General features: G+C 41.7%; 1 protein-coding gene across 1 annotated transcript in view; it reads right to left on the bottom strand.

Annotated features, from left to right (window-relative positions):
• Window positions 1-216: 216 nt before the first annotated feature.
• dcaf12 (DDB1 and CUL4 associated factor 12) overlaps window positions 217-26,990 on the bottom strand; it is a 35,428-nt gene continuing 8,654 nt past the window's right edge. The window contains exons 2-9 of the mRNA XM_007897147.2: window positions 17,042-17,296; window positions 13,681-13,893; window positions 13,326-13,386; window positions 9,947-10,140; window positions 8,347-8,412; window positions 7,744-7,906; window positions 1,946-2,133; window positions 217-743 (exon numbers count right to left, since the gene is read on the bottom strand). Coding sequence (XP_007895338.1) covers window positions 585-743; window positions 1,946-2,133; window positions 7,744-7,906; window positions 8,347-8,412; window positions 9,947-10,140; window positions 13,326-13,386; window positions 13,681-13,893; window positions 17,042-17,296 — 1,299 coding nt within the window. The 3' untranslated portion in view covers window positions 217-584. The remainder of the gene's footprint in view (window positions 744-1,945; window positions 2,134-7,743; window positions 7,907-8,346; window positions 8,413-9,946; window positions 10,141-13,325; window positions 13,387-13,680; window positions 13,894-17,041; window positions 17,297-26,990) is intronic.

The raw sequence follows: 26,990 nt of genomic DNA, 5'->3' as shown, positions 1-26,990 counted from the left end.
ATCTTGAAGTTATAATTTAAAAATGTACAGTGTCCATTCATACAGCTTTATTAATAATTTAGGAATTTCTTTGGGCATCATTAGGCCTATATTTTTTAAAACATTCAACACTTCAGTACAAGTAGAATTACAAATCTACTAGAAACATGAACTAAAAACACCAACGTATTTAAATATATATGAAGGTAATGCATCACTCCTGCACAGACTCAATTATTTAGTTTTCTGTATTTAATTGACACAAAAGTACCTTTACACACATTGAACCCCTCCAAACTTTCACAGAAAATCTGGTAGTGGCCACGCAATAATTAAAGGATCCTATCTCACTATCAGTAGTGTACCTGTTTCAACCTACATACATTTTCAGTAAGAAACTTATGTCAAGAAGTGAAAAGAAAACAGACCGAAGAACAATGATGCAAAAATGAAAGGTAAATGACAGTCATACAGCTTAAACAGAAAAAGGATTGTGTATTTCACACAATATCTAAAACACAGAAAGAAAGGATTTACACAGAGTGTGAAAACCAAGGAGATAAAATGCGAAGGATCCGGAAATACAGTACATGGCATGGGGATTACTAGCTCCACAGGCCTGCGTAATTTCCATGAAGACCTGATGGCAACGGACCCCCCGCAACGAAGAGTTTTGTTCCAGAGGAGTCGTAGCAATGTGTATAGACTGCATTCGGAAAGTGGTCAATGTCTGAAAAATAATTCCTCCATGTTTCATCGTGATTCTGTAAGAAGATAAAATAAGGGCATCAGAAGAGTCAGGTAAAACTTAACGGTGCAGGATAAATCATTCATCAATTCCAATTAGTCATTAAGGTTAGAAGCAAACTTTAGAAGCAGCCAGATTGGATTGTACTGTACGTCTGTTACTGCCTATGTGGAAAAAAGTAAATGTTAGAATGGAAAGACCCTTTAATGTGTGTATGTATGTATACTATATATAAAAAAGCGCTTCACAGGATATACTGTAAAGTGAATGGACTGTATATTTTGTAGGCAAAGCGCATAGTAATGTACCACAAACAGTCATAGATTGAGTGACCCAATTATTATTTATTTTGGAGGGATTATTACCCTAAGCAATCTGCCAATCGACTAACAATTGGGTTCCTACTTACTGCTAGGAAAACAGACATGTGGAGTAAGGTAACTTGCCTAAGGTTTCATACTGCCCAGGAATTGAACCCCAGTCGGTCATCTTGCTTGCTATTCAAAGATTACAATTTTTAATTCTTTCTCAGGTTGTAGAGCATTGATGATTAAATAGTACAGATACATAGAATGAGGGCATTACATAAAATCAATGCATGCAGTTGGCAATCTTAACTGGATCATTCCTCAGCAGAGGGCTAAAGCTGAACACGAGGGTGGGACTAGCGACTCAGAGTTGATAGGTTAGCCACACTATCAGCATCTATAACTGTGAATTTTAGGAAAGATATTTACAGTTTTTCCCCACCAAAAAAATAAGCTGTTAATAGAAATAACACACACAAAACCTCCTTCTTACATCCACACCCAGCCATTGAATGCCTCAGAGCGATCTCCATCAGTCAGCTACACAACATTTAAAAACAACTCCATTTGTAATGCATTTCTTCTCAACTTTTTTAAATTCTTACTACATCAGCGTTTCTAGCCATAGAATATTACTTCTGATGCAACAGTTTGCTTAGCTCTGTAGGCAAATTGAGTTGTGCTAATTATTTGCACCATTTGCTTATCCACAATGTAGCCTGTCTCATTGAGATAATCAGTTCTCAATTGTAGTATCAAGCTATTCGAACAAACCTGAAACATGTTCTCTCTTTACCATGAACTATTGCCGCCAAAACCAGCTTTTTCAGGAACATTTGAATAAACATACATAATATATCTGTGCACCTCTTGCAAGTTGCTGAAGAAACAAAATCTGTCAGTAACTTACCAACCAACCCTTCCCTGTTGTTAATTTTAAAATTTCTTCGCCAGACTTGAGCTTCAGTTTTTCACTGCAGTGGTTAGATTGACACGACCTGTCCATAAACTTCTGAGCTCTGATATCATAGAAGAGAAGGGAGCCTTGTCCTGTTCCTACTGTTATGATGTGTTCATAGAAGCTTACAGATCGAATACCTAGTGAAAAGAAAAGGATTCGTTTTAACACTATTAACTTGATTCAACATTTGATGGCAGAATATAATTTTGCTTTCATATATTCAATAGGAATTAGAGCAGTCTTAATCTGATTTTAACTTTAATGTTTAAACAATCGGATTGCCAACTCTCCTCCCCTCCACCCCCCAACACATGTTGATTAGTTTTCATGCAATCAGTAGTCACTAACATTGTTGCTTCATTTTTGAGATCAAGTTGACCCAATTTGTTTTGGTCAACTGTGGGTATCTGACACATGAAGAAACCATGCTTAAGCAGGTCCAAACCAGGCACAGTTCCATAGATGCATGCCACCTAGACATGAACATTTCAATCCATCTAGATGAAAGTGCACTCTCTCACCACAGGAATGCAACCTGCTTAACTAATCCCTGAAAGTATTTGTTACAGGTTGGCAAATGCCAAGACTTGGAGACTTCCAGAATGTGCGTTTGGGTACGGCTGGAGTTTAAATGGCTAAAACCGCATTACTTACTGTTGCGATTGTAAGCATTTTCCAACAAGCTTCCTGCTGCTTGTCTAACTAGATCACCCTGGCTCGCAGGTTGACAACACAATTATAGAGCACCTTTCATGTCAGGAGGACGTCCCAAAGTGCTGAACAGTCAGGTGTCGGGGCCCGAGCATGGGGGATGGATGGTGTAGGGGTGAGGAAGGCAGAGAGGTGGGAGGGAGCCCAAAGGCACAATAAAAGAGAAGGGTCTTGAGACTGGCCTTGAAGAAGGTACGGGAGAAAGCGAGGCGAAGGGACCATGGGATGGAGTTCCAGAGTGTGGGGGCAGAGAGGCTGAAAGCCCGTCCACCAATGGTAGTGCGGGAAAGGCGGGAGAGATGGAGCAGGCTGGAGCCCACTGAATGGAGGGAGCGGGCAGGTTGGCAGGGAGTCAACCTTCAAGGCACTGTCCTTGAATGGTTTAGGTCGTACCTTTCTCACCGTCTTCACTTTGTCTCGACGAATGGCTTCTCCTCCACCCCCCGTACTGTCTCATGTGGCGTCCCTCAGGGCTCTGTCCTTGGTCCCCTCCTCTTCACCCTCTATATGCTCCCCCTCGGTGACATCATCCGCAGACATGGAGTTAACTTCCACATGTATGCGGATGACACCCAACTCTACCTTTCCTCCTCTACTCTCAACTCCACGACCACCGATGTCCTGACAGCTGCCTGTCCGACATCGAGTCCTGGACGAGAGACAACTTTCTTCAGCTCAACGTGCGAAAAACCGAGGCCCTCCTGATTGGCTCACGTCAGCGCCTCCGCACCTCAGGCGCTGACACCATCAGCATCCAAGGCTGCACTCTCCACCTCTCAAAGCCAGTCAGGAACCTCGGCGTTTTGTTCGACCCTGAGCTGTCCTTTCTCCCTCACATCCGCACCACAACTGGCACCGCCTTCCATCACCTCCGGAATATCGCCAGACTACGGCACTACCTCACCCCTCACGCTGCTGAAACCCTGGTTCACGCCTTTGTCACCTCAAGGCTGGACTATGGGAACTCTCTCCTCGTCGGCCTTCCCGCCACCTCCCTCCACAAGCTGCAGGTCATTCAGAACTCTGCAGCTCGTGTACTGTCCCGCACCAGGCTTCGGGACCACATCACTCCCACCCTCGCTCGCCTCCACTGGCTCCCCATCCCCCAGAGGATTGATTTCAAGATCCTCATCCTCACCTACAAGGCCATTCACGGCCTTGCTCCCTCCTACCTCTCCAACCTACTATCCCCCTACCTACCTGCCCGTACCCTCCGTTCCTCTGGCTCTGGTCTGCTCCACGTCCCCCGCCCCAACCGCCCTACCATCGGTGGTCGGGCCTTCAGCCTCTCAGCCCCCAGGCTCTGGAACTCCATCCCCCAGTGCCTTCGCCTTGCTTCCTCCCTTTCCTCCTTCAAGGCCGGTCTCAAAACCTTTCTCTTTGACCGTGCCTTCAGCTCCCCTCTCGACTCTCTTCCCCCTCCTCGCTCCCTCCCTTCGCTCCCCTCACCCTGACCATTTCCCCCCTCCTTGCTCCCTCCCTTCCCTCCCCTCACCCTGACCATTTCCCCCCTGCTCGGGTCATGACCCAACTGTGCAGCGCCTTGGGACGTCCTCCTGACGTGAAAGGCGCTTTATAAATGGAATCTTGTTGTTGTTGTTGAGTCAGCATGTCAGAGAGGGCAAGGCCATGGATGGCCTTGAAAGTGAGGACGCAGATCTTGAATTTGATCCTCTGAGGGATGGGGAGCCAGTGGAGTCAGGCGAGTGTGGGAGTGATGGGGTCAGGGAGCCTGGTGTGTGACCGTACACGAGCTGCAGAGTTTTGGATGATCTGCAGCCTGTGAAGAGTTGGGAAGGCCGATGAGGAGGGAGTTCCCGTAATCGAGCCTTGAAGTGACAGGAGCCGAGTGTGAAAATCCCTGGCCCAAGTTCCACCAATAAGCCAGAGTACTGTGGATCCAACTGGCTCAGGAACCAGACTGCAGGAATAATTTGCATTTAAATAGCACCCTTCACGCAAGATGGCATCTTGAAGTGACTTGACCAAGAATGCCACTGCTTGATTCTGATATTCCATTTCCACCTTGGAGCCACATCAGCCCTAAGGAGACCTTGCTTATCTGAACACCAATTTCTTAAAAACATGTGTAAAAGACATTTTTTCCAATTGCTTTATGAAATCACAATAGTGCAAACACCAGTAAGGTCCAGGTCACAAGGACGAGAGAACTCTTACAGGATCTGTTAACTAGTTAAAAGGTTCTGGAGTTCAGCAAGAATTATCAATATCACTCCTCATCACTATATGTTCCAGCTAGAAGACATTAAATATCTAGATAAGGTCAGGACACCAATGCATTGTAATAATTACTTCATAAGTCATCTTCAAAGTTTAAACCAAAATTGTTTTGGTCATCCAGGATAGTTCTGAAGAACAATTCCAAGTTCTACTCCAAACCAAGCATATTACCAGATTTTCCATCATACACGATGCACTTGGCTGCAATAATAATTCAAATCATCCAGTCTTTGGAAATATAAGAAACAGTTCACAAGAAAGAAATGAGATACTCTTGTTATAGGGACATTGAGTTCTTGGAACATTCTGCTCTGAAACCTAACTAGGATGCACATTTGTGTTCTGGAATTTTTAACCATTTAAAATTTTATCTTGTGGTAGAACCGGCAGTCAGTAAAACAACACATTTATTTTACAATGTAATTGTACATGCCATAACATCCACCATCTCAATGACTGAGTTGTTATGGCACGTATCATTGTACAATAACATTTCAGTGACAAAACACACTCTGCTCCCTTTTTATGGGAGTTGTGTGGAGTGTACACAACTCAACAACAAAATTTCATTTATATAGCGCCTTTCACGTCAGAAGGATGTCCCATGGCGCTGAAAAGTAAAGGGTTTGCACTTGTGCTGGGGCTTGGAATCAAGAGGGGTGGATTGTGAAGGGATCAGAATGCCCTTGACTGAATGAATGGGCTACTCCTCTTCATATATTCTTGAAATATAGTTATTGCAAAGCTGGGTCACAACCCATCTGTGAAGTCAGAGCACAGATTCAAAACAGCATTTCAGTGCTTAGGGGGTAAGTGGATCTGCTTTGGAGATCTGCTGGGAAACTGTAGAGGAGAAACAGAAGTCCCAGAAAGTCAGAAAATACAACAGTTGGTATAAGATAACCAAACAGATCCATTCTAAAAATACTGCCAAAGAAATTCAGATACTTTGTGGATTTGTTGTGAGTTGTAAACAAATAACAGAATTAAACTCTGCACAAAACATGCTCAAGCCACATATATGGAAAGCACTTTCCAGCCGGGTAAACTAAATGGAACACAGTCAGCTCAAAGAAACTTTCCTCCAGAAAGCAAATCACAAATTATGACATCCTTCACACAGTTCAGTCAATTGATCGTTCAAATCAATCAAGATAAATAAGGATTGTCATGCAGGGTACCAGCAAACAGTAATTATTTTCAGGGAACCATATAAAAGATTCTTCTTGCAAAGCTTTGCTGCCTATATAAGGAACATTTTTTTAAAAAAAACATGAAAATAAACTCGTTGATGAGACATGATGTGTGAATGCCAGGATGGAGGAAGGCGAACTGGATGGACTTTGGTCTTCTTTCGTCTAGTAATTCTCATATTCTTACGATGTACAAAATGTACAATAAGTTGAATAAAGGCAGCTGGATTTCTTACTCTTAAGGGTTTTCCATTTCTTAACAAGTTTATTCTAAAGGGTTCCAAAATGTATGGTAGATTATGCATTACTTCTACATTTATACATTGATGGCAAATAATAATTTAAAAATATTCCATTGATAATTTAAGTTTTTTTTTAGAAAGACATCCAAGAGAAGCTAAGGATACATGTGCTTTGGCAAATTATTTTCTGCTCCTTTGTTGGTTTATGTACTAAATGGAAAATGTGGTATATAAGGAACATGGTTTTCCTCAAAAAGGCAGATCTCCAAATCCTGTAGGGAGTTCTGGAGAAAGAAAAAAAAGTGGGCTGATATAGTTGAGAGGTATGAATAGAATGGAGAGACGTACCCAAGCTACTTAATAGTCCATACTCTTGTTCTGTGCCTAAGAAGCATGAGGCAACATCTATGAATTTTTTTTAAAAAGGAGTATTTACAAACCAAAGTGGAGCACTTGTTACTGATTAGCTGGACAGCTGGATGGCAATATTCCACACACACCCGGCAATTTCATGTTGAGTGTTTGTTTCCTTTGTCACTAGATCCAGATGGACCATCTTGAATTAGTCCCAACTTGAGCATTGGTTTGGTTTAAAATTGGAAATAGAACAAAATACTGTGACTCACAGTATAACACGGAAACTGAGAAAAACAGATTGTATATGGAAATGAGAAGGTGGCAACTGTAATTGCTTTTATTAAGCACCAACCCCAAAGAGATTTCTCATTATCAATCTAATGACTCCTTGGTCGTCAGAAAGATCAACGGACGAACAACGATGGGACAAAGATCAATCAACTCCCATAGACTTAGTTGCAAGTTCTTTCCCATGCATTATTACTCATTCACACGTGGGGATTTTATCATAATGTTACACTCTGCGCAAGGTACTTGGTAGTATATTTTCAGTTTCCCCACTCCTGAAGGTGGTGAATCATATCAGGGGTAATTTCCATGTGTTCCAACAATACTTTAACCTCTCATTCAAATAGCCATTATTCATTTGTGGCCACAGGCTCTGAATGACAGCAAGCTATCTATCTGAACCCTGGGTTTGTGAAGACCAAATCACATCCCTCTAAATTTCAAGTCCATGATCTGCAGAATAATCACAGCCAATTACAATCCTGTCTGCAGTGGATCAGACATGGGAATTCTACCTGATGTTTCCCTTCATCTCCTTTCCAAGCTAAGTGATAATGAAGACAACTGTTATTGTCCCTCCTCCGCCCCCAAGATCAGATACCTCAGTACAGACTATTGTCCAAACCAGTCCTTCCTGCTGTATATGTTTAGTACCAAACCGCACAGTGCATTTACCCACTGATCAAACTTCTTGTTATATCGATACCCAACTTACCACTGCCTCGTTCCCTGGAACTGACAGACTTGACGTAACTTTGAGGCTGCCGCGGATCAAGGAAGGAAACGTGTGCTTGGGAACCCACAGCATATACAGACCATTCCTGCCCATAGGCCAGACAGACATTTTCTCGACAATGTGGCAATTTTGTAGAGAGTAACTTGAGGGGGGGAAAAAAAAATATTGTATTTGATTGACTGCTTGATTTTTGGAGAGAGGAAACAAAGTTATTTTAATCTTTTGCCTTCTACATACTAATTTCTACTAAGATGAAAAATGTACATTTACAGGTTGTTAAAAGTAGACAGATAAATCTGATTATGTGACTTGCGCTGTGATGCCTTTGAACTATGACTAACTGACACCCAACCAGAAATTCAAAAACCTTCCAACCCAATTTGAATGTGTGTGAAGTTTATCCCTCTAAATCGAGCGTCACTTGAAAAATAATTTAACACTCATTTTATTTAGGGTTCACCCTTCAATACGCACAACAAGTAACAAATGGGATTATGCTCTTATGCAAAATGCAGTCAATACAAAAGATTATGTCAATGTTTTAAAAATGTAACATTTGAATTACTTGTACAGCTTTTTCACCTTTGTCAAATTGTCCTCAGCTTTCCATAAATGAAAGTAACCATCAAGAGACACTGCTCCAAGTTCCTACAAACAGTAAATAGAAAAACATTTGAGGGCAAACTGAAGCACAATAGTTTATACAAAATATAGTTGATATTCAACATAAGTCTTGGATTCAGTTGGACAATTTTTAAACTTAGTGAATTTTTTTTATGCATCACACTAGACCAAATATTTTCCCACCTCAATTAATGCAAATCATGCAACATGAATAAATGCATTTGATACAGTGGCTTTCTCGTCAGGACTTATCAATGCTTTTCACAAGATTCACTATAAAGTGTTGTGATGGTATTTTTGTAGGTGAACATGGAAGCCAATATGCACACAGTAATGTTCTACAAATAGCCATAAAGTGAATAATAATAATAATCCTTGCATTTGATAATGACATTTTAGTTGGGGATTGTTGGCCAGGACATTGAGAGAAACTCCCTTCTCTTTTCAAACAGTCTCAGGGGATCTTTAAGTGCACCTGAATATGCAAACGGGATGCCAGTTTAATGTACCTGCTTGCCCTGTATTGGGGTGTCAGCAAAGTCCCAACATGGGACTTGAGCCCATAATAACTCAGAGGCAAGAGTGCTAAAAAATGAGCCAGGCTGATACTTCGCAATGAGCAAGATCACGTTTTTTTAAATTATATTAAATCAGAACAAAAACAACAAATTACATTTGTGAAGCGCCTTTCAGGAGGACATTCCACTTGACTGTAATTACTTGTAAAGTAATTTGAGATATTTCAACAACTTGCATTTATGTAGCACTCTTCACATGGGGTAGCGTCCCGGAGAGCTTGACAATGGTGGAGTATGACCTCGAGCCAGGGGAGAGGGAGTGGGGAGGTGATCATAAGCACGATCAAAAAGAATGGTCTTTAGGCGGGATCTGAAAGTGCGAAGGGAGGGGGCTAGGCAGAGGGATTGAGGGAGAGAGTTCCGGAGGTTCGGGGCATAGTGGCTGCAAGCATGGCCCCCGATGGTGGAGCGGAGGGGACAAGGGACAAACAGGAGGCCGGAGTCAGCCGAGCAGAGGCAGCGGGTGGTGGAGTGGAGGGTAAGCAAATCGGATAGGTAGGGAGGTGTGAGGGCATGAAGGAATTTGAAAACGAGTGAGAGGATCTTGAAATCAATCCGTTTGGTAATTGGGATTGAGGGCTGGAGTTTGGTGAGGGTTAGTATCCAGGCGTCGAAGTTTTGAATTAATTGTATTTCATGTGTGGTGGAACTGGGGAAACCAGCGAGGAAGTGACGAAGGTATGGAAGCTTTGACTGCTGTGGGTGTATGGTATGGACAGAGGCAGGCAATGTGATGGAGGTGAAAACAAACTGTCCTGGTCAGGGAACAGATGTAGGGTAGAAAGGAAACCTGGGGATCGCCTGATAAGAGAAAGTACGAAAAAAATACAAGTTCACTTTCTTTATAGCAGTGTTGGAGGCCTGGGGGATGAACAATGGAAATGATATAAAACACAAAAAGGACTAACTCTGGATAGATTACTAGAAAATGCAATTATTTCTTCTTCAAAAGAATTAAAAAGCAGATTATGAGCACCAACCTTGCTGTTGTTGTTAAAAGCCAAAGCTCTCACTTTGCAGTTGTAGGGGTTGGTGTGTTCCTTGGGAATATCTCTCAGAGCCTTGTGCGTTATGTGTGCATAACTGGGGACTCTTGTAGGATCCATGCTTGTATCTGTCTGGTTTAGTATGTTTTCTGTCACTTCCCACAACCCCATGGAACCATCCCTGGAACCTGAAGAACAACAATAATAATAATAATCCTTGCATTTGATATAGCGCTTTTCACGTCAGGAGGACGTCCCAAAGCGCTTCACAGAACACACTGTAAAGTGAATTGACTGTATATTTGTGGGCGAACGCGGCAGCCAATTGCGCACAGCAATGTCCCACAAACAGTCGTAGATTGAAAATGACCAATTTAATTATTGTTTTTGGTTTTTTGGAGGGATTATTATTAGGCGTGTGGAGTAAGGAAACTTGCCCAAGGTTTCACCCTGCCTGGAATTGAACTCAGGTCTCTCACTTGCAAAGCGAGTGCTCTAACCACTGAGCTACAGGACTCCACGGTATACGAAGACAGATGCCGAATGGAACTAAGCTCATCACTTATTTACCACCAATTCATTTTTGCACGCTATTTCTTTGCACGCCCAGAAAGTATTTCTTTGCATAGAGGGTAGGTAATCAACTGCCAGACTGGGCTATGAGGATAATGGCAGTCAACTCATTTGAGAAACAGCTTGCTGTTGTAATGGGAAAGAGGTAGGGCAAATATTCTAGAAGAAATCAAATAGGCTGAAGGTTCCTATTTATCCTCATCTCTCTTTTGATCAAAACATTATAGCATTATATCAAGACATCTCACACTCTCCTCCCCATCAGCCTGTTGTCACTCATCTATTCCTCTCTTTTCATACACGTTGCTGAGTGTTTTTTTTAAATAAATATAATGGTATCTACTCAACAACTTGGGATTTATTTTGTGCCCTTCACATAGAGTAATGTTAGAGCATTTTATAGAAATAGAATCAGACACTGAGTAGGAATGATGGGAAGCAGATGTGTGGAGAGAAGCGATCATAGGCACAGTCAAAGAAGCATTTTTTTTCTAAGGATGGCTTTCGAGTGATAGTAAGGGATGAGCTGAAGAGGTTTAGAGAGGTTACAAGCAAAGTGGCTGAGGACTCATTGATGATTGTGAGACAGAGGGAGCAAAGAATCCGAAGCAGGCCAGCGTAAGGGGTAAGTACGAAAGTGAGTCTGGAGAAGTACAATGGTAGAAGAGCTTGAAAGGATTTGCAGGAGAGATAAAGATAATCTTGAAGACCAATTGCTGGGAAACAGGAAGCCAGCAGAGCAAGGATGGGGAATGGAAATGAAAAGCTTTGTGTGGATATGAATTTAGGTGGCTGAAGTTGTAGAGCTGGGGAATCTGACGAGGAGGATATTTCAAAAGTCGAGCGTGTGGATGATAAAGGTGTGGATGAGTGTTTTGGCTGCATTGTGCATCAGATAAGACAGAGGAGGGTGGGTAATGTGGCGAAGCTGCAAAAAAACAAAACAAAACAAAAAAAATTCCAGTTAAGGGGCATAATGTGAGGGAGGAAAGAGCTGAGGGTTAAACTGAATGCCAAGATAATGAACCTATTCCAGTCGAATTATCCTCTATGAAATACTTTCTTGGGCGTGTCCTGGCATTGACCTTTACAACGCTGCACCTGTGCCCTCTTGTTGGGTTTTCTTTTATAATTAGAATATACCGCACAGAATCAGACCATTCGGCCCAACTGGTCTATGCTGGTGTTTATGCTCCACATGAGTCGTCTCCTGCTCTTCCTCAACTAATCCTTCAAGCATAACCTTCTATTCCTTTCTCCCTCATGTACTTATCTAGCTTCCCCTTAAATAGACCTATGCTATTCGCCTCAACTACTCCTTGTGGTAGCAAGTTCCACATTCACACCACTCTGTGTAAAGAAGTTTCCTCTGACTTCCTTATTTGATCTATTGATAACTATTTTATATTTATAGCCCTGATTTTGGTCTCCCCCACAAGTGGAAACATCTTCTCTATGTCTACCCTATCAAAACTTTTCATAATTTTAAAGACCTCTCTCAGATCATCCCTCACTCTTCTCTTTTCAAGAGAAAACATTCCAAGCATGTTCAGCCTTTCCTGATAGGTATAACCTCTCAGTTCTGGGATCATCCTTATAAATCTCCTTTGCACCTTCTCCAGTGCCTCTACATCCTTTCTGTAATATGGGGACCAGAATTACACACAGTATTCCAAGTGTGGTCTAACCAAGGTTCGATATAAGTTTACCATAACTTCCCTGCTTTTCATTTCTATCCCCCTAGAAATGAACCCCAACACCTGGTTTGCTTTTTTTTTTAAAATATAACTGCTTATAGTTGTTACTTTTAGTGATTTATGTATTTGCTTCTCTACCCCATTTAGGTTTTCATTTTCCAGCTCCTTATTCGTCCTACCAAAATGTACCACCTCACACTTTTCTATACTGAAATACACTTACCAATTAAATGCTCATTCAGCAAGCCGCAGATTTTGAAACTGTACTTTCAATCCCCAAGTTGAAATCATTAATGTAAACTGTGAAAACAATGGTCCCAATACCAATTCCTGTGGAACACCACTTCACACCCTCTGCCATTCTGAGTAGCTATCCTTTACCCCTACTGTTTTCTGTCTTGTAGCCAACTTGCTATCCATTCTGCTACTTTTCCTTGGACTCCACATATTGTGACCTTATTCGGTACATTATCAAACACCTTTTGGAGATCCAAATATTACATCTACTGCATTACCCTTGTCTACTCTTTCTGTTACCTTTTCAAAGAATTCAATGAGATTGGTCAGGCATGACCTTCCTTTTTGATATCCGTGCTGACTATTGTTTTATTACATTTTCAGTTTCTAGATTTTTTTTTATTAATTCTTTCAGTAAGGATTTCATTATCTTTCCTACCACTGATATTAAGCTGACAGATCTATAGTTCCCTGAGCTTGTTCTATCTCCCTTTTTAAATATAGGTATAACATTAGCTATCCTCCCGTTCTCTAATGAATTATTATATATGTGTAATAGCGCCTCTGCCATTTCTTCCCTAGATTCTAATATACGCAGATGCAATCCATCTGGACCAGGGATTTTATCCTCTCTGAGTTTAGTTAGTTTATCAATTATCTCTGCCTTTTTATCTTAAATGCATTTATATCATTTTTGATCTCATCTTCTACTGTCATGTCCATTTTCTACATTGGACTGCAGAACATGTCCATTCACACCTCAAATATATATATTTAATATATATATATTTTAAAAGCTTAACATGTTCATGCAAATGACTTGGAAATACATTTTTACCAGTGTCGAGAAAGTCTTCAAAACTCACCAGAAACAGCCATTGTATCACTGACCCATGCAATAGAAAATATCCAGTCTTCATGTCCATCCTGGAAAAACATTAAAAATGTTTAGCAGCAGTTAAGGAAACATCCTAATCTAATTGATCAAAATTGAACAAAATATTATTAAGACATTCAATTAAGTTATTCCACTAGACTTTAAGCTCTTTGATACGCTGTCCCGCATGAAGGGTGCTATGTAAATGCAGCTTGCTGTTCTAGACTTAATCTCTAAAACTATTAATTTAATTCTCTCAATTGAGTCTTTAACCACCCACCACTTTTCAATTTTAACTGGATGAGCCCCTACTTTGTAGAATTATATTTAGCCCAAGAACTTACATCTCCCACACAAATGGGATCGAGAGTGGGCAATCGATATACTGCAATGCTGTTTGGGTTGTCTCCACCAGTAGCCAACAAGGTACGAGAAGGGTTCAGTTCAATGGCATGGATTCCACACCCGTGTCGGTCGATGTCAATACTGGATTGTTCTCGATCCTTCAGCATAGGAATTTTCGTTATTTTGCCAGTCATAACATCTACCACCAACAGCTGAAACAATAAAAGTATGAATTGAAAAGTAACCTGGCATACTAAAAGGCATACTTTAAAAAAAACTACAGCATTTGAACCATTGGTTGTGTAAAAATACAGTAAAACTCGTACACATCTTACCTTTATAAATCGTATAATCGTCCAAGTTGTACATTCATCCGAGTCCCATTCAATTTCCTAACAAAACCACTTAAATTTCTTTGCACCACTCATATTAAATTACTTGCTAGCTCGTAATGCTGCTCCCCTTTCCCCCCTACTCCTGCGTTTACCAGCGGCATTGAACCACTGGATATGACGACGCATGTGCACTTACCTGCCAGCTATATTGGATTGTGGAAAATGTAGTCTTTATCCGTCGACGCATGCGCAGAAGAACTTAATTTCCTGCGATTCAATACAGTTCCAACGCTTGGTGGTAAGTGCGCATGTGGTGATGCGTCAAGACACACTGAAGGTAAAATAGGATTGCTACTCAACACTTCTATTTTACCTTCAATGTGTCTTGACTAGTCACCACATGTGCACCTACCAGGTAAAGAACAAGGTAATGTAAAAAAAGTTTAAAAAAATAAAAAACAATATTCTCAACCCTCAGATTTGAATGCAGGGCCCAGGTCACAGCATTTAATCTTATCATAACTTGATAATCTCAGCAGTCTGAGCACTTCCACCTTTTGTGGGGAATTACAGTTAACATTTATATAGCACCTTTCATGTTGAGAAGACATCTCAAAGGGCTTCACACAGCTGATTGGGAGTTAGCAATGGGAAGGGCAGCAGGGGGAATCTTTACACATGATCACTATTGTTTTCTGCCTTACACATTTTCTACACTCCTATTTTACCCCTCACGATAATACCAGGTCTCAGCTTGGCTCACCTCAAAAGTCAGCCATTTGTGGGATGAAAACCCACTTCAGGGCTCAAACTCAGTTTACGCTGATATTTCAGTGCAGTGAGAGTTTTGCATTGTCTTTTGTGCAACGGTTTAGAATAAGATACTTCAACCTTAAATTGCAATACCATCTCTAATTCATCTGGATGTTAAGGAACTCATGACACGACTCGAAAAGGGAAGAAAGTTCCCAGTGTGCTGGCCAGCAATACTCCAAATAAATTAGCGTTGGTTAGGCAGTGCTATGCACAAATTGGCTGTCAGTTCAGCTTACAAATAATTACTGTAATTACTGTGAAGTGCTTTGAGACAATGACATTATAGGCACTATAATAAATCCAATAATTATTATAACTTTACACTTCTGCTTACTGTATGTTCCTTAATTAACCTTTTCTAAACAGAATGTTTTCTTCACTCATCTCTTAACATGCTTCTCTTTTCTATTCAAAATAGCTTCCCAGTTTGCATTCCCATTATGCTCTCCTCTCAACACCAGAACACCCTGCATCTCCATATAATTATTGTTAGCCTTATCAGTATCAAATCTAAATATAATAATCCCTCCAAAACCGAAAACAATAATAAATTGGTCATTTTCAATCTACAGTCAATTCACTTTACAGTGTGTTCTGTGAAGCGCTTTGGGACGTCCTTCCGACGTGAAAAGCGCTATATCAAATGCAAGGATTATTATTATTATAAATCTAACTACAGAGTAACCCATTATAAACCTGCCTGCCATAGAATGGCTTCTTTTAAAGCGCTGGTATCCTGTGAACCCACCCGGTGCCACCGAGCACCCAGCGTCCAATGCTAAACGAAAGGCTGATTTCATCATGTTGCCGCCGATGTCGCTTCCTGCGTGTTGTGTGCCCGTGCGCAGGAAGTACAGCAAACAGTACTTTGCGAAGGAAATGACATCAATTTGGGCTTCATACACCCGAGGTGCATGTGCAGGAAAGGATCTTATCAGCATCTCCTGTGCACAACCTGACAATCCACAAGGTAGCCATTTTTAAGCGTTTTTGTTACTATATGGTGGCTGAGATTTTGGACCAGGATGACCATACTCTGCCACATACAGAACAGTACAATTAATCAATCATTTTGCCCTGCCTGGGAATCGACCCAGGTTCTTTCGCTTGCCAGGTAGGTGCTATACCACTGAGCTACAGGACTCCGGGCAAGTGTTGGTGTGGATGAACATCTCGGTGGAGGAGAAGAGAAAGAGGTTGTGGCAGAGGCAGGCAATGTTGTACAGCTAAGAGAATGGCAAGTGACAGCTAGATGTGGGGCTTGAAGGAAAATTGCAGTCGAACTAGACAAAAGATCTGATCTCAAGCTTGAATGATCACGCAGAACAGAATCTCTGTTCTTTCCACAACCAGTGCATAGACGATCCAGTGTATACTTTGGAGCAAATAATTATAGGTCTTACAGAGTGCAGATGAAATCACTGAACAGGTCAAGGAATAATGTGGAGCCCAGGAGTAGCCAAAGGGATGAACATTTTCCATTCAGTGACTCGTTGGTGGTTGATTTTAACCGCACAAGAGTATAGCCAAATGGATCGGCAATTTTACTATTAGCTTTTGCTACTTCCGGTATGAATCTAGAAAAAAGTGAAAGCCAATCTGTGCATATTGAAATTTGCAAAATTGCATAGTTTCCCTCAGTGAAACCTGAGGAGCAAGGATCATCAGAGACACGACAAACTAGGACTTGCAAATTGCTATCTACATGGCAATAGAACCAAAGGGGAGATGAGGTTTTTTTATATAAAAGCAGCGAGTTGTTGCAATCTGGAATGCATTGCCTGAAAGGGTGGTGGAAGCAGATTCAATAATAACTTTCAAAAGGGAATTGGATATTTACTTAAAAAGGAAACATTTGCAAGACTATGGGAAAGGAACTGGGGAGTAGGACTAATTGGATAGCTCTTTCAAACATCCAGCCGGCACAGGAACGAGGAGCCGAATGCCCTCCTTCTGTGCTGTAAGAGTCAATGATTCTATAATGTCAATCTGCCAACATGTAAACTAACTTATAAGAACATAAGAAATGCTAGACGAAAAGAAGACCAAGGTGCATCTAGTTTGCCTTCCACCTTCCTGACGGCCGCATGCACATATTCCCGAACTAACTATATCCCATAATATTATTTCCTACAAGAGAAATTCCTATAATTTCTACAGATTATTATCAATCCTGGAGGTAAAGCAAAGGGGAAACTCTTCTACTCACCGTGTTGCATTTTGTCCCACACACAACTTGCCGATGGTTCAGCCACTGGGATGCAAATACTTTGTTCAGAGTCCCCAATTGGAACTCTTCCTCCTTTAAAAGGGCAGGTAGTCTCTGAGCTGCGTAGGCACGCAGTGCCTGCTGGTAGCTCTGCTCATTCTGAAGCTTAATCTGTTGGCCTGCAAGGTAACAGACAAAGGACTTCTTCACAGGTGGAAGCTTCTTCTTTTTGCGTACTGTGTGATCCTGGCTGCACTGTTAAAAGGAAGGAAAATGAACAAATTAGTCATTTCCAAATACTCGTCGGCATCCTTTGCTCAGAAAGCTAAGAAAACAAATAATTTGTTCTGCATCTTTCACAAATACTAAAAATGATCATCAATACCATTGCACAGATTTAAAATTCTAAAAATAGGCAGGATTTCCTTTCATGTCAACATGACAAGTCTACCACTCCTGTGACTTTATTGTTAAATGAACCCAATATCGTGGTCTCAAATAACCTTCCTTGTAACTCATTTCGGTCTTTAATTACTAACTGAATTTTAAAAAAAGTTCCTGGCACTTGTCCTGAAATTACCCTCTGCAACTGTGAACCTAAACCCTCTTGTTGACTTTGGATAAATCTGAAAGTATTCATCCATTTTTGGATCTTGCATATACACTCTCTCTCACATGCACTCAAATAATAATAATCCTTGCATTTGATATGATGTTTTCGAGATGTCTCAAAGTGCTTCACAGAATATACTGTAAAGTGAATTGACTATATATTTTGTTGGCAAAACACAGCAGCAATTGCACACAGCAGTGTCCATAAACAGTCGTGGACTGAATGACCAAATTATTTTTTTTTAAGGGATTATTACCCCCAGAAAAGCGATCCGCTAATCGACTAAAAATCAACAGTTTCCTACTTACAACAACAACAAAATTACATTTATAGAGCGTCTTTTACGTCGGGAGGACGTCCCAAAGCGCTGAACACCCAGCGGGTGTCAGGGCCCGAGCATGGGGGAGGGGTGGTGTAAAATAAATAATCCTTGCATTTGATATATCGCTTTTCATGTCTTCTAGACGTCCTAAAGCGCTTCACAGAATAGAAGGAAAAGAAATGTTTCAGAGGGCAACTTACATATTGATGTAGGGGTGAGGGAAGGCAGAGAGGTAGGAGGGCTTATTTATTTAGCTGTTTACTGCTAAACAGAGATATGTGGAGTAAGGAAACTTGCCCAATGTTTTCGCGCTGCCCGGGAATCGAACCCAAGTCCTCTCACTTGCAAGATGTGTGCTCGAACCACTGAGCTACAGGACTCCATGTAAGGTGCCCTCTGAAACATTTCTTTTAAGGCTTAAGAGCCATATCAAAAAGTAAATGGGACTAAAACTAGGAAGGTCACCAGGCTCACTATTTCAGAATATTGATGGTCAGGAAGAAGTTAGCAAAGCACTAGCCATAATCTTCAGAAACAGAAGTTGTGTGAAAGGATTGGACAGCGTAGTCAATGTTGTTTTTTTTAAAAATATTAAAAAAGTCACAGAATTACAATACAAAATTACTTTTGAGAAGTGCTTTTCACGTCAGGAGGACATCCCAAGGCGTTAAACAGTCAGGGATTAGGACTCGAGCGGGGCATTGGCATGGTCAAACCTTGTAGTGAAGATGCGCATGAGGGTTTCTGGGTCTAAGGAGTGAGGCAGTGGCGGAGTCGGGTAACGTTGCGGCAGTGGGGGAAGGCAGAGCAGGTCATGGCACAAATGTGTGGGAGAAAGGACAGTTGAGAGTCAACAAGACACCTAGGTTCCTGACTGGCTTGGTGAGGTGGAGTGTGCATCCTGAAATGCTGGTGTTGCCAATGCCTGAGATGTGGAGACACTGGCAGCATCAGCAGTCCCTGAGGCTCTCCCAATCAAGAGGACCTCGGTCTGGCTGACGTTCAACTGCAGAAAATTGGCTTTCATCCAGGACTTGGATGTTTGACAGGCAGTCTGTCATGACATCAGTGGTGCTGAGGTCGAAGGTGGGGGCACAGAGATAGAGTTGGGTGTCATCTGCATACATGTGGAAGATGACCCCATGTCTGTGGATGATGTCACCAAGAGAGAGCATGTACAGGTTGAAGAGGAGAGGACTGAGGACAGAGCCCTGAGGAACACCTCATGAGACCGTGTGGGTACTGGAGGTGAAGCCATTTGTGGAGACAAAGCAGAGAGAATTATTAGCCCCAGCTCCAGTGTTGCGGATAAATGTCTGAAGACCACAATATTGGATAGAATTTGGAGAAATAACTGAATAGGAGCACCAGTGTACATTTGTGAAGTAAATATCATGCATAGAAATAAATTGCATAGAACGTTAAAGCATGCAATTTGGCCATTCAGTCCAATTCCTCTGCACAGTGTTTATACTCCACGTAAGCTCCTCTCCCATATCCTTCTAATCCCTTCTCCCTAATGTATGCATCCAGTTTCCTCCAGATGCTGATGCCTTCTGCTTCAACCACAGCTTCTGGTCGTGAATTCTGTGTAAATAAGTTCTTCCTAAAATGCCTTCTAGGCAAATCTGAATGTGTAGAGGGAGAATGCAGGTGTATACGGATTTTCAGATAGTGTTTGATATGGTTCTTCATAAGGAAACTTGAATTTGAGAAAATTAAGGCACAACATTAAAGGTAAATTAGTGGCATCAATAGAAAGCAATGAGTGAGTAGGAGTAAATTAATGTTTGTATGATTGGCTGGATGTAGTTAATGGCATGCCTCAGGGATGTGTACCTGGACCTCTTATTTTCTAGCTAGATTAATAATTTGAAAATGGGTGGAAGTGCAAACTTGAAATTGTTTTATCTCCAAAATCTAGATCAAAATAACACCCTTTAAACCTTTCCTACAACCAATGTAATACTGCCAGACTAACCTGATAACTTAGTTTAAATTTCATCAGTACCATAAATCTTGAAATGCTCTCCAACAAATGTGGACTCAAGGTGTCCAATGTTGTGTTTGTGAAATTGGTGTCAAAGGACAATTTGCATACATATTTTTACTATTATAAAGAGTGAAAATTGATCAATTCTTAGTAAAAGGCTAATGCACAGTAATTTTGATTAACAAATAGTCCACACTAGTAAATAGCCATACAACAGGCAGAAATTTGCTAAATGTCAATTTCTCCCACAACCTATTTCTGGCTTGTGCCTCTAAATTGGAAGAAAATGACAATGAAGGGAATATTTAACCATGCCTTCGTCCACACTGGTCATTTCCGCAATGCAAGTCCAGATTCTAACAGGGCAATGGACCAAAATAAGGACTTTGAATCATACAAAAACCTTTACATTTATGTAGTATCTTTCATGTTAGAGGGATGTTTCAAAGAGCTTCGACAACAACAAATGACACTTGTTTAGTGCCTTCACAAAAGCAACTGGGAGTCTGAGCTGGGGGCAGGGAGTGCTGGGAGGGGGAGGGAGGACAGGGGAGGGGAACAAGAGGTGACTAAAAGTGCAGTTGAAAGATAGCCTTTTATAGGTGGGAAAGGAACAAAGTGGAGAGACTCAGGAAATTCCAGAGAGCAGAATAGGTGAAAGTTCAACCTCCGCTGATGGTGCAGGTCAGGCGTGGGACACGAAGCAGCCCAGTATTTGCTGAGCTGATCGAGCAGCAGCAGCAGCAGCAGGGTTGGGGGGGAGGGGGCTCATAGAGGTAGGGTGGGGCAAGATCACCATTCTGTTCTGACCTCACAGGAGGATTTATGCAAACCATTGCCACCTCATTTTCCAAGATAGATTTGTGAAGAAACAGCATCTGTTGAGAGTCATAAAATGCTACAATCTCCAATCGCCATTCACCTTTCATCAGGATTGCCTGCACTTCAACCTCTTCATCATTGGCAGCTCACAATATTTTTAAATGTTATTCACTTTGACCTTGCTTGGTCTGTAGTGGATCGGGAAGCATTGATGCACGAAAGAGTGCTGGTTCAAGAAAGAACACGTTGCAAATTTTCAGGGGACAAATATTATTGGACAAACAACCCTTCAAGATGAAAGCCCTTCAACCAACCAATTTGATCTCATCATTCCTGTGTATCCAGTCTATTATAATAATAATCCTTGCATTTGATATAGCGCTTTTCACGTCGGGAGGACGTCCCAAAGCGCTTCACAGAACACACTGTATCTCCCCTCCCACCAACACTTACAACATCAATTGGTTTCTTGAATGAGTCTAAAGTATACCACCCTTTCTGTGAATCACCCGTGTAGTCAGTCCTAAATTTACCAGTCACAATTCTAAACCTCTACCCTCTTGATCTTCTGCTTTAACAGATCTGAAAGCATCATTTTCCTATCTCATTAACCATCATATATGCCACTATATCATCCCCTCCAAAATTATTTTTGAGGCTGAAACGACACACAAATTTAGTCTTTTCTCATAGCTCATTCCTGCAACAATATGGATCAGCTTTCTTTTCTATCACCTCCTATCAGGGTGTGGGAATCCCACTTACATCATGGCATCCAGAAATCTATGTATCTAACAGGCAGGACCCGAATCAGAATATCTCGAACATACAAGAAATGGCCAGTCATGCGACAAACATAAATCCTTTCCATACATCCTGCAACAATAATTCCAAAGGAATGAACTCAGTGGAAAATTAAATGGTAAATAATCCTTTGTATAGAGCATTTACAAACATTACTGGAGCTAGACAAATACTGGGCAATTGAGAGCCTGTTGACCATCGCTTACTCGTCTCAGCAATCCTTCCTCAATACACTCTTCTGTCTGTTCTGGGACATCTGTGATCGTCCTAGGTCCCAGCCTGGTATTCTGTCCATCGCTGAGACACTGTAAAAAGCAGCTCAATTTTGCACGCAGTGTAGAGAAACATGGCCCCATATCCCCCAAGTCATTAAGTGTTATTTCAAATAACCTCACGAAAAATCCCGTACCATTACTATTTCTAGTTGCTATATACAAGTCCATTTCTAGTTGCTATATGCAGGTACATTGTGAATTGTACCGTGCCCATGGATATCACTGGTTTATAATTATTGCGTCCTTGTGTGAACTGTGTGAACGAATACAAATCATGACTTCAGTTAAAAACAATTGAGATCTTGAAAGTTTGTTTAAAGGGACTGCAGCAAAGACTTACAACCTGGCCATCCGCTTTAGAATGAACGGTGATCTAAATAAAATGAAAACTGTACTGTACCAACTACAATTTAAAACAATGTTGAAAATACTGTACATTTACATCACTGTGTTAAGAAAAAAGTGGAATAGGTGTAACATCACAATGATGAAATTACATCACAGTTGTTTCAACTGACTTTTAAGGCTAAAAAAAACGTCATTCACACACCACCAGCATTAAAGATGGAATGGAATAATCAGAGGTAGACAACTGATATGCAAACTTAGAAAGCTACTGTGAAGTCAAACACTGTAGAATAATGCATTTGATGTAGCACCTTTCATGTCATGAGGACTCCTCAAAGCACTTTGCAAGATTTACTGTAAAGTGCAGCGACTATTTTATGAGCAAAAGCAAATTTGCATACAGCAGTGTCCAAAACAGCCAGTGACTGGTAACTATTCTCCTTGGGAGGAAGTAAATGGGATCTCCTTGAAGCTGAACTGGCTCCAAGGTGAAATGTTTGGCACGGAACGTTAGAATTGGACTCGCCCTCAGTGACGGTCTCAGCCGTCCAGGTCCTGAACCAGGCGAGTCCACACACTCCATGGCAGTGCTAAAAACTAGATGTACATCCAACACTGGCATGAGCCTCAAAGGACCCCTCTGGCCATGACTCCTTCCCTTTGTGGTTACCTTGACAGAGTTCCACTTCAGGGAGGTAGGTGTGCCTTGCAGGCTGTAGCTTCATCTTGCTCTCTTGACACAGAAAGTGACTGAACAGTGGTCAGAGGTTTCCCAGCAATGCTGAACAACCAAATGGAGAGCTTAGGACTTGCCAAGGGTGTGATTGATTTCTGTTCCATTCTGCATTCCACTTCAATGCCATGCAATTGGCAAACCTCAGGATAGTAGACAGCACCACTGTCGAAAGATTTTGCTCTACCTTTGAAGTTGTGATTTTGACATGCATCAATCTCCCATAAGGAGCAACGGACGGTCAGAAAACAGTTGGGCAAGGCCACCTGGTGAGGTATAGATTTCCTTTAGGGTCCCCCGGAGCTCAGCACCATGCAGCTTCTGAGGAATGTAGACTGATCTCACAGCGAGTGCACAGATCCTCTAAAGAGTATCTTTGTCCAGACAAGGTTAGTTGACCACATTCTGCCACCACTGCCAGCAGGTCCTGGTCAATGATCATGTTTACAATGAATGGTGTTAATGAATGGCTGTGCTAACTCCACACAGACTTTATTTGTCTGAACTAAGAGTCCCAAAAAGATTTACGCAACATTTCATTAGATAGCTGCATCTCCAGCAGGAGATACCTCACCCCTCTCCCTCAGGACTACCTCACCCCTCACGCTGCTGAAACCCTGGTCCACGCCTTTGTCACCTCAAGGCTGGACTATGGGAACTCTCTCCTCGCCGGCCTTCCCGCCACCTCCCTCCACAAGCTGCAGGTCATTCAGAACTCTGCAGCTCGTGTACTGTCCCGCACCAGGCTTCGGGACCACATCACTCCCACCTCGCTCGCCTCCACTGGCTCCCCATCCCCCAGAGGATTGATTTCAAGATCCTCATCCTCACCTACAAGGCCATTCACGGCCTTGCTCCCTCCTACCTCTCCAACCTACTATCCCCCTACCTACCTGCCCGTACCCTCCGTTCCTCTGGCTCTGGTCTGCTCCACGTCCCCCGCCCCAACCGCCCTACCATCGGTGGTCGGGCCTTCAGCCTCTCAGCCCCCAGGCTCTGGAACTCCATCCCCCAGTGCCTTCGCCTTGCTTCCTCCCTTTCCTCCTTCAAGGCCGGTCTCAAAACCTTTCTCTTTGACCGTGCCTTCAGCTCCCCTCTCGACTCTCTTCCCCCTCCTCGCTCCCTCCCTTCCCTCCCTCACCCTGACCATTTCCCCCTCCTTGCTCCCTCCCTTCCCTCACCCTGACCATTTCCCCCTCCTCGCTCCCTCCCTTCCCTCCCCCTGACCATTTCCCCCCTGCTCGGGTCATGATCCAACTGTGCAGCGCCTTGGGACGTCCTCCTGACGTGAAAGGCGCTTTATAAATGGAATCTTGTTGTTGTTGTTGACAAGTACCTTTGTAGTGCCTTGTTGAGTACGGTTGTCTAACATGGACTTTAGTAAGGGCTGGATATTGTAGAACAGAGCAAATGATGTTGCCTCCTGATAGCACCATGAAATATGGACAATGCTATGCTACCAGAACAAAGTGAAAGTAATTTCCCCTCTGTTACAAACAAATCCTCTCAATGCTGTAGATATCAATGATTTTGCAAGAGCCATAAAGTAATAACATCGATACTTCAATATAACTAAATCGTATTTACCTTTGCAGGTGCTGCTTATGAATTGTATATTATTGAATTCACTTTGTGCATTAATGAAGGGCCTTAGCATGTCCTCCCGATGTGAAAGGCACAATACATATGTAATTTTGTATTGTATTTTATTGATTTTCATATAATCCCCACCTATTATTAGTTTCATATAACCCAGATGCCTTTCAGAATTTTCAATAGTAACTGTACAAATATAAAGTTCTATGAATACATTATTGTTTGAATTTGATGCATTGCCTGGGACATGTTTCCGATGTGAGGGGTGCTACACAAGTGTAATTTGTTGTTGTAATTTTTTTTCCATTCTTCCCCCGTGCATTTTACTCCTGTACTGTTCATTTCCTTAGGTCAAACCTTCTTTACTGCTTCCACCATGTACTGCCAGCATGTTAGTACAATTCTTTTCCGCCACATAATGAATGCATTTGGTTACAAATACCTAAAATCTTATTTTGCAGTTTCGTGCACCGTTGCTAAAAAAAAAATGACTTGTTGCCTCTGGCAGTCAGCCTCTCTACGACTCAAGAATTTTGCTTTGATGAACCGTATACAACTTCCCCACGCAGTAGGAAAAATCCACAGCCAGAACACTGAGCCACCATGGCATTGGAAATTGTGCATAGTTCGCTCATTTGTATTTTTTTTCCTGTATTGCTGCCACCTATATATGCCACCTTGCAGTGTAAATGAAATAAATTCACAGCACTAGCAATCTCAGATTACCACCGAGGTATTTATTTTAAGTAGCTCTCAAGTATTATACATTAAACAAATCAAGACAATAAACAATTCATTTTGCAACTGAATTAGAATTTTACAATTTGTGCCTCATTGTGTGTGCATGCATATTTAGGGGTTATGCTCTAAAAGGTGAAAAGCGGTTAGTACTTGTGAGAACAAGAAATTATGTTTTATAGCACTTTTCACGTCAGGAGGACATCCCAAGGCACTGAAGTGTTAAGGTGATTTGTAATATAAATGTAGAAAGGTGTATTTAGTATTGTGCTATTCATATTTAATAAAAAACACTTTCCTTTTTGAGATACTCAAATTATTTAATCAAATACCAAGTAATATATTTAGCTCCTCATCTTGCAACTCTGCTCATAAGTTTTTTGGAACATAAAGTGACCAGATTGTGATTACAGCTCAGTGTTCAGTCCATATGTCAACAGCTCAGTGACAGCAATGTATACAATGAACATAAGATCAGCTTGACGAAAAAAAGACCAAAGTCCATCTAGTTCACCTTCCACCTTCCTGGTGGTTGCAACTACCTATGTGCACCATTAATACCAGAATTAGAGAGAAGAGAAACCAAAAGCCACAACATTGAGTATTTTGGTGGAAATAATGAGCCATGAAAATACAGCATGAGTTTTAAACTGGACTGAGACAACATAGCTAAGCATCCACTTCTACAGGAGGGAGCAGCTTTGTTTACTCACTCAAGGTGAGCCACTTTCCAACCTTGTATCAATTCCTACCACCTGTATATTTCAAAAACTTCAACACATTTGAATAGCATATTTTTACATACATCCCCAGCCCCCAAAATCTCCCTGAAAGTGCTGATTCGCATTCGCATATACTTTTATTCATGTTTTGCAAGTTACAATGCAATATAAAGAATGAGTAGAATACTTACCTTAAAAATATTTTAAAAACTCAAAACTGTGAGAACAGAAACATCAAGAACAAGTAGTTTTGCCCACAAACTACAGTCAATTCAGTTAACATAACATATAGGAGCAGGAGTAGGCCATTCGTCCCTTCGAGCCTGCCCCGCCATTCAATCATGGCTAATCTAATCTAACTCCAGCTAATACCATAACCCTGCCTTATCCCCATATCCCTTAATCCCTTTTGCAATAAGAAACATATCTATCTCAGTCTTGAATATGTTCAACACTTTGGGGTAGCGAGTTCCATACATTCACCGCCCTTTGAGTGAAGAAGTTCTTCCTCAACTCAGGGCAAAAGGGCTGACCTCTGATTTTAAGGTTGTGACCCCTGGTTTTAGTTTCTCCAACCAGGGGAAACAATCTCCCACTATCTACTCTATCATGCCCTTTGATGATCTTATAGGTTTCTGTAAGATCCCCTCTAATTCTTCTATACTCTAGAGAATATAGGTCCAAATTGGTCAGCCTATCCTCGTAACTCATCCCCTTCATCCCTGGTACTAACCTAGTAAATCTATGCTGCACCCCCTCCAAGGCAAGTACATCCTTCCTTAAATAAGGAGACCAAAACTGCACACAGTATTCCAGGTGTGGTCTCACCAGAGCCCTATACAGTTGCAGCAAGACTTCCCTACTCTTATACTCTAATCCTTTTATAATGAATGCTAACATACTGTTTGCCTTCCTAATTGCTGCTGCACCTTAGACTAACTTTCTGTGATTGGTGTACATGGACACCCAAGTCCCTCTGGACG

Source organism: Callorhinchus milii, unplaced genomic scaffold (genome assembly GCF_018977255.1).
Source record: "Callorhinchus milii isolate IMCB2004 unplaced genomic scaffold, IMCB_Cmil_1.0 Scaffold1, whole genome shotgun sequence".
Lineage (NCBI taxonomy): Eukaryota > Metazoa > Chordata > Chondrichthyes > Chimaeriformes > Callorhinchidae > Callorhinchus > Callorhinchus milii.
This window is presented reverse-complemented; position numbering and strand designations above follow the sequence as displayed.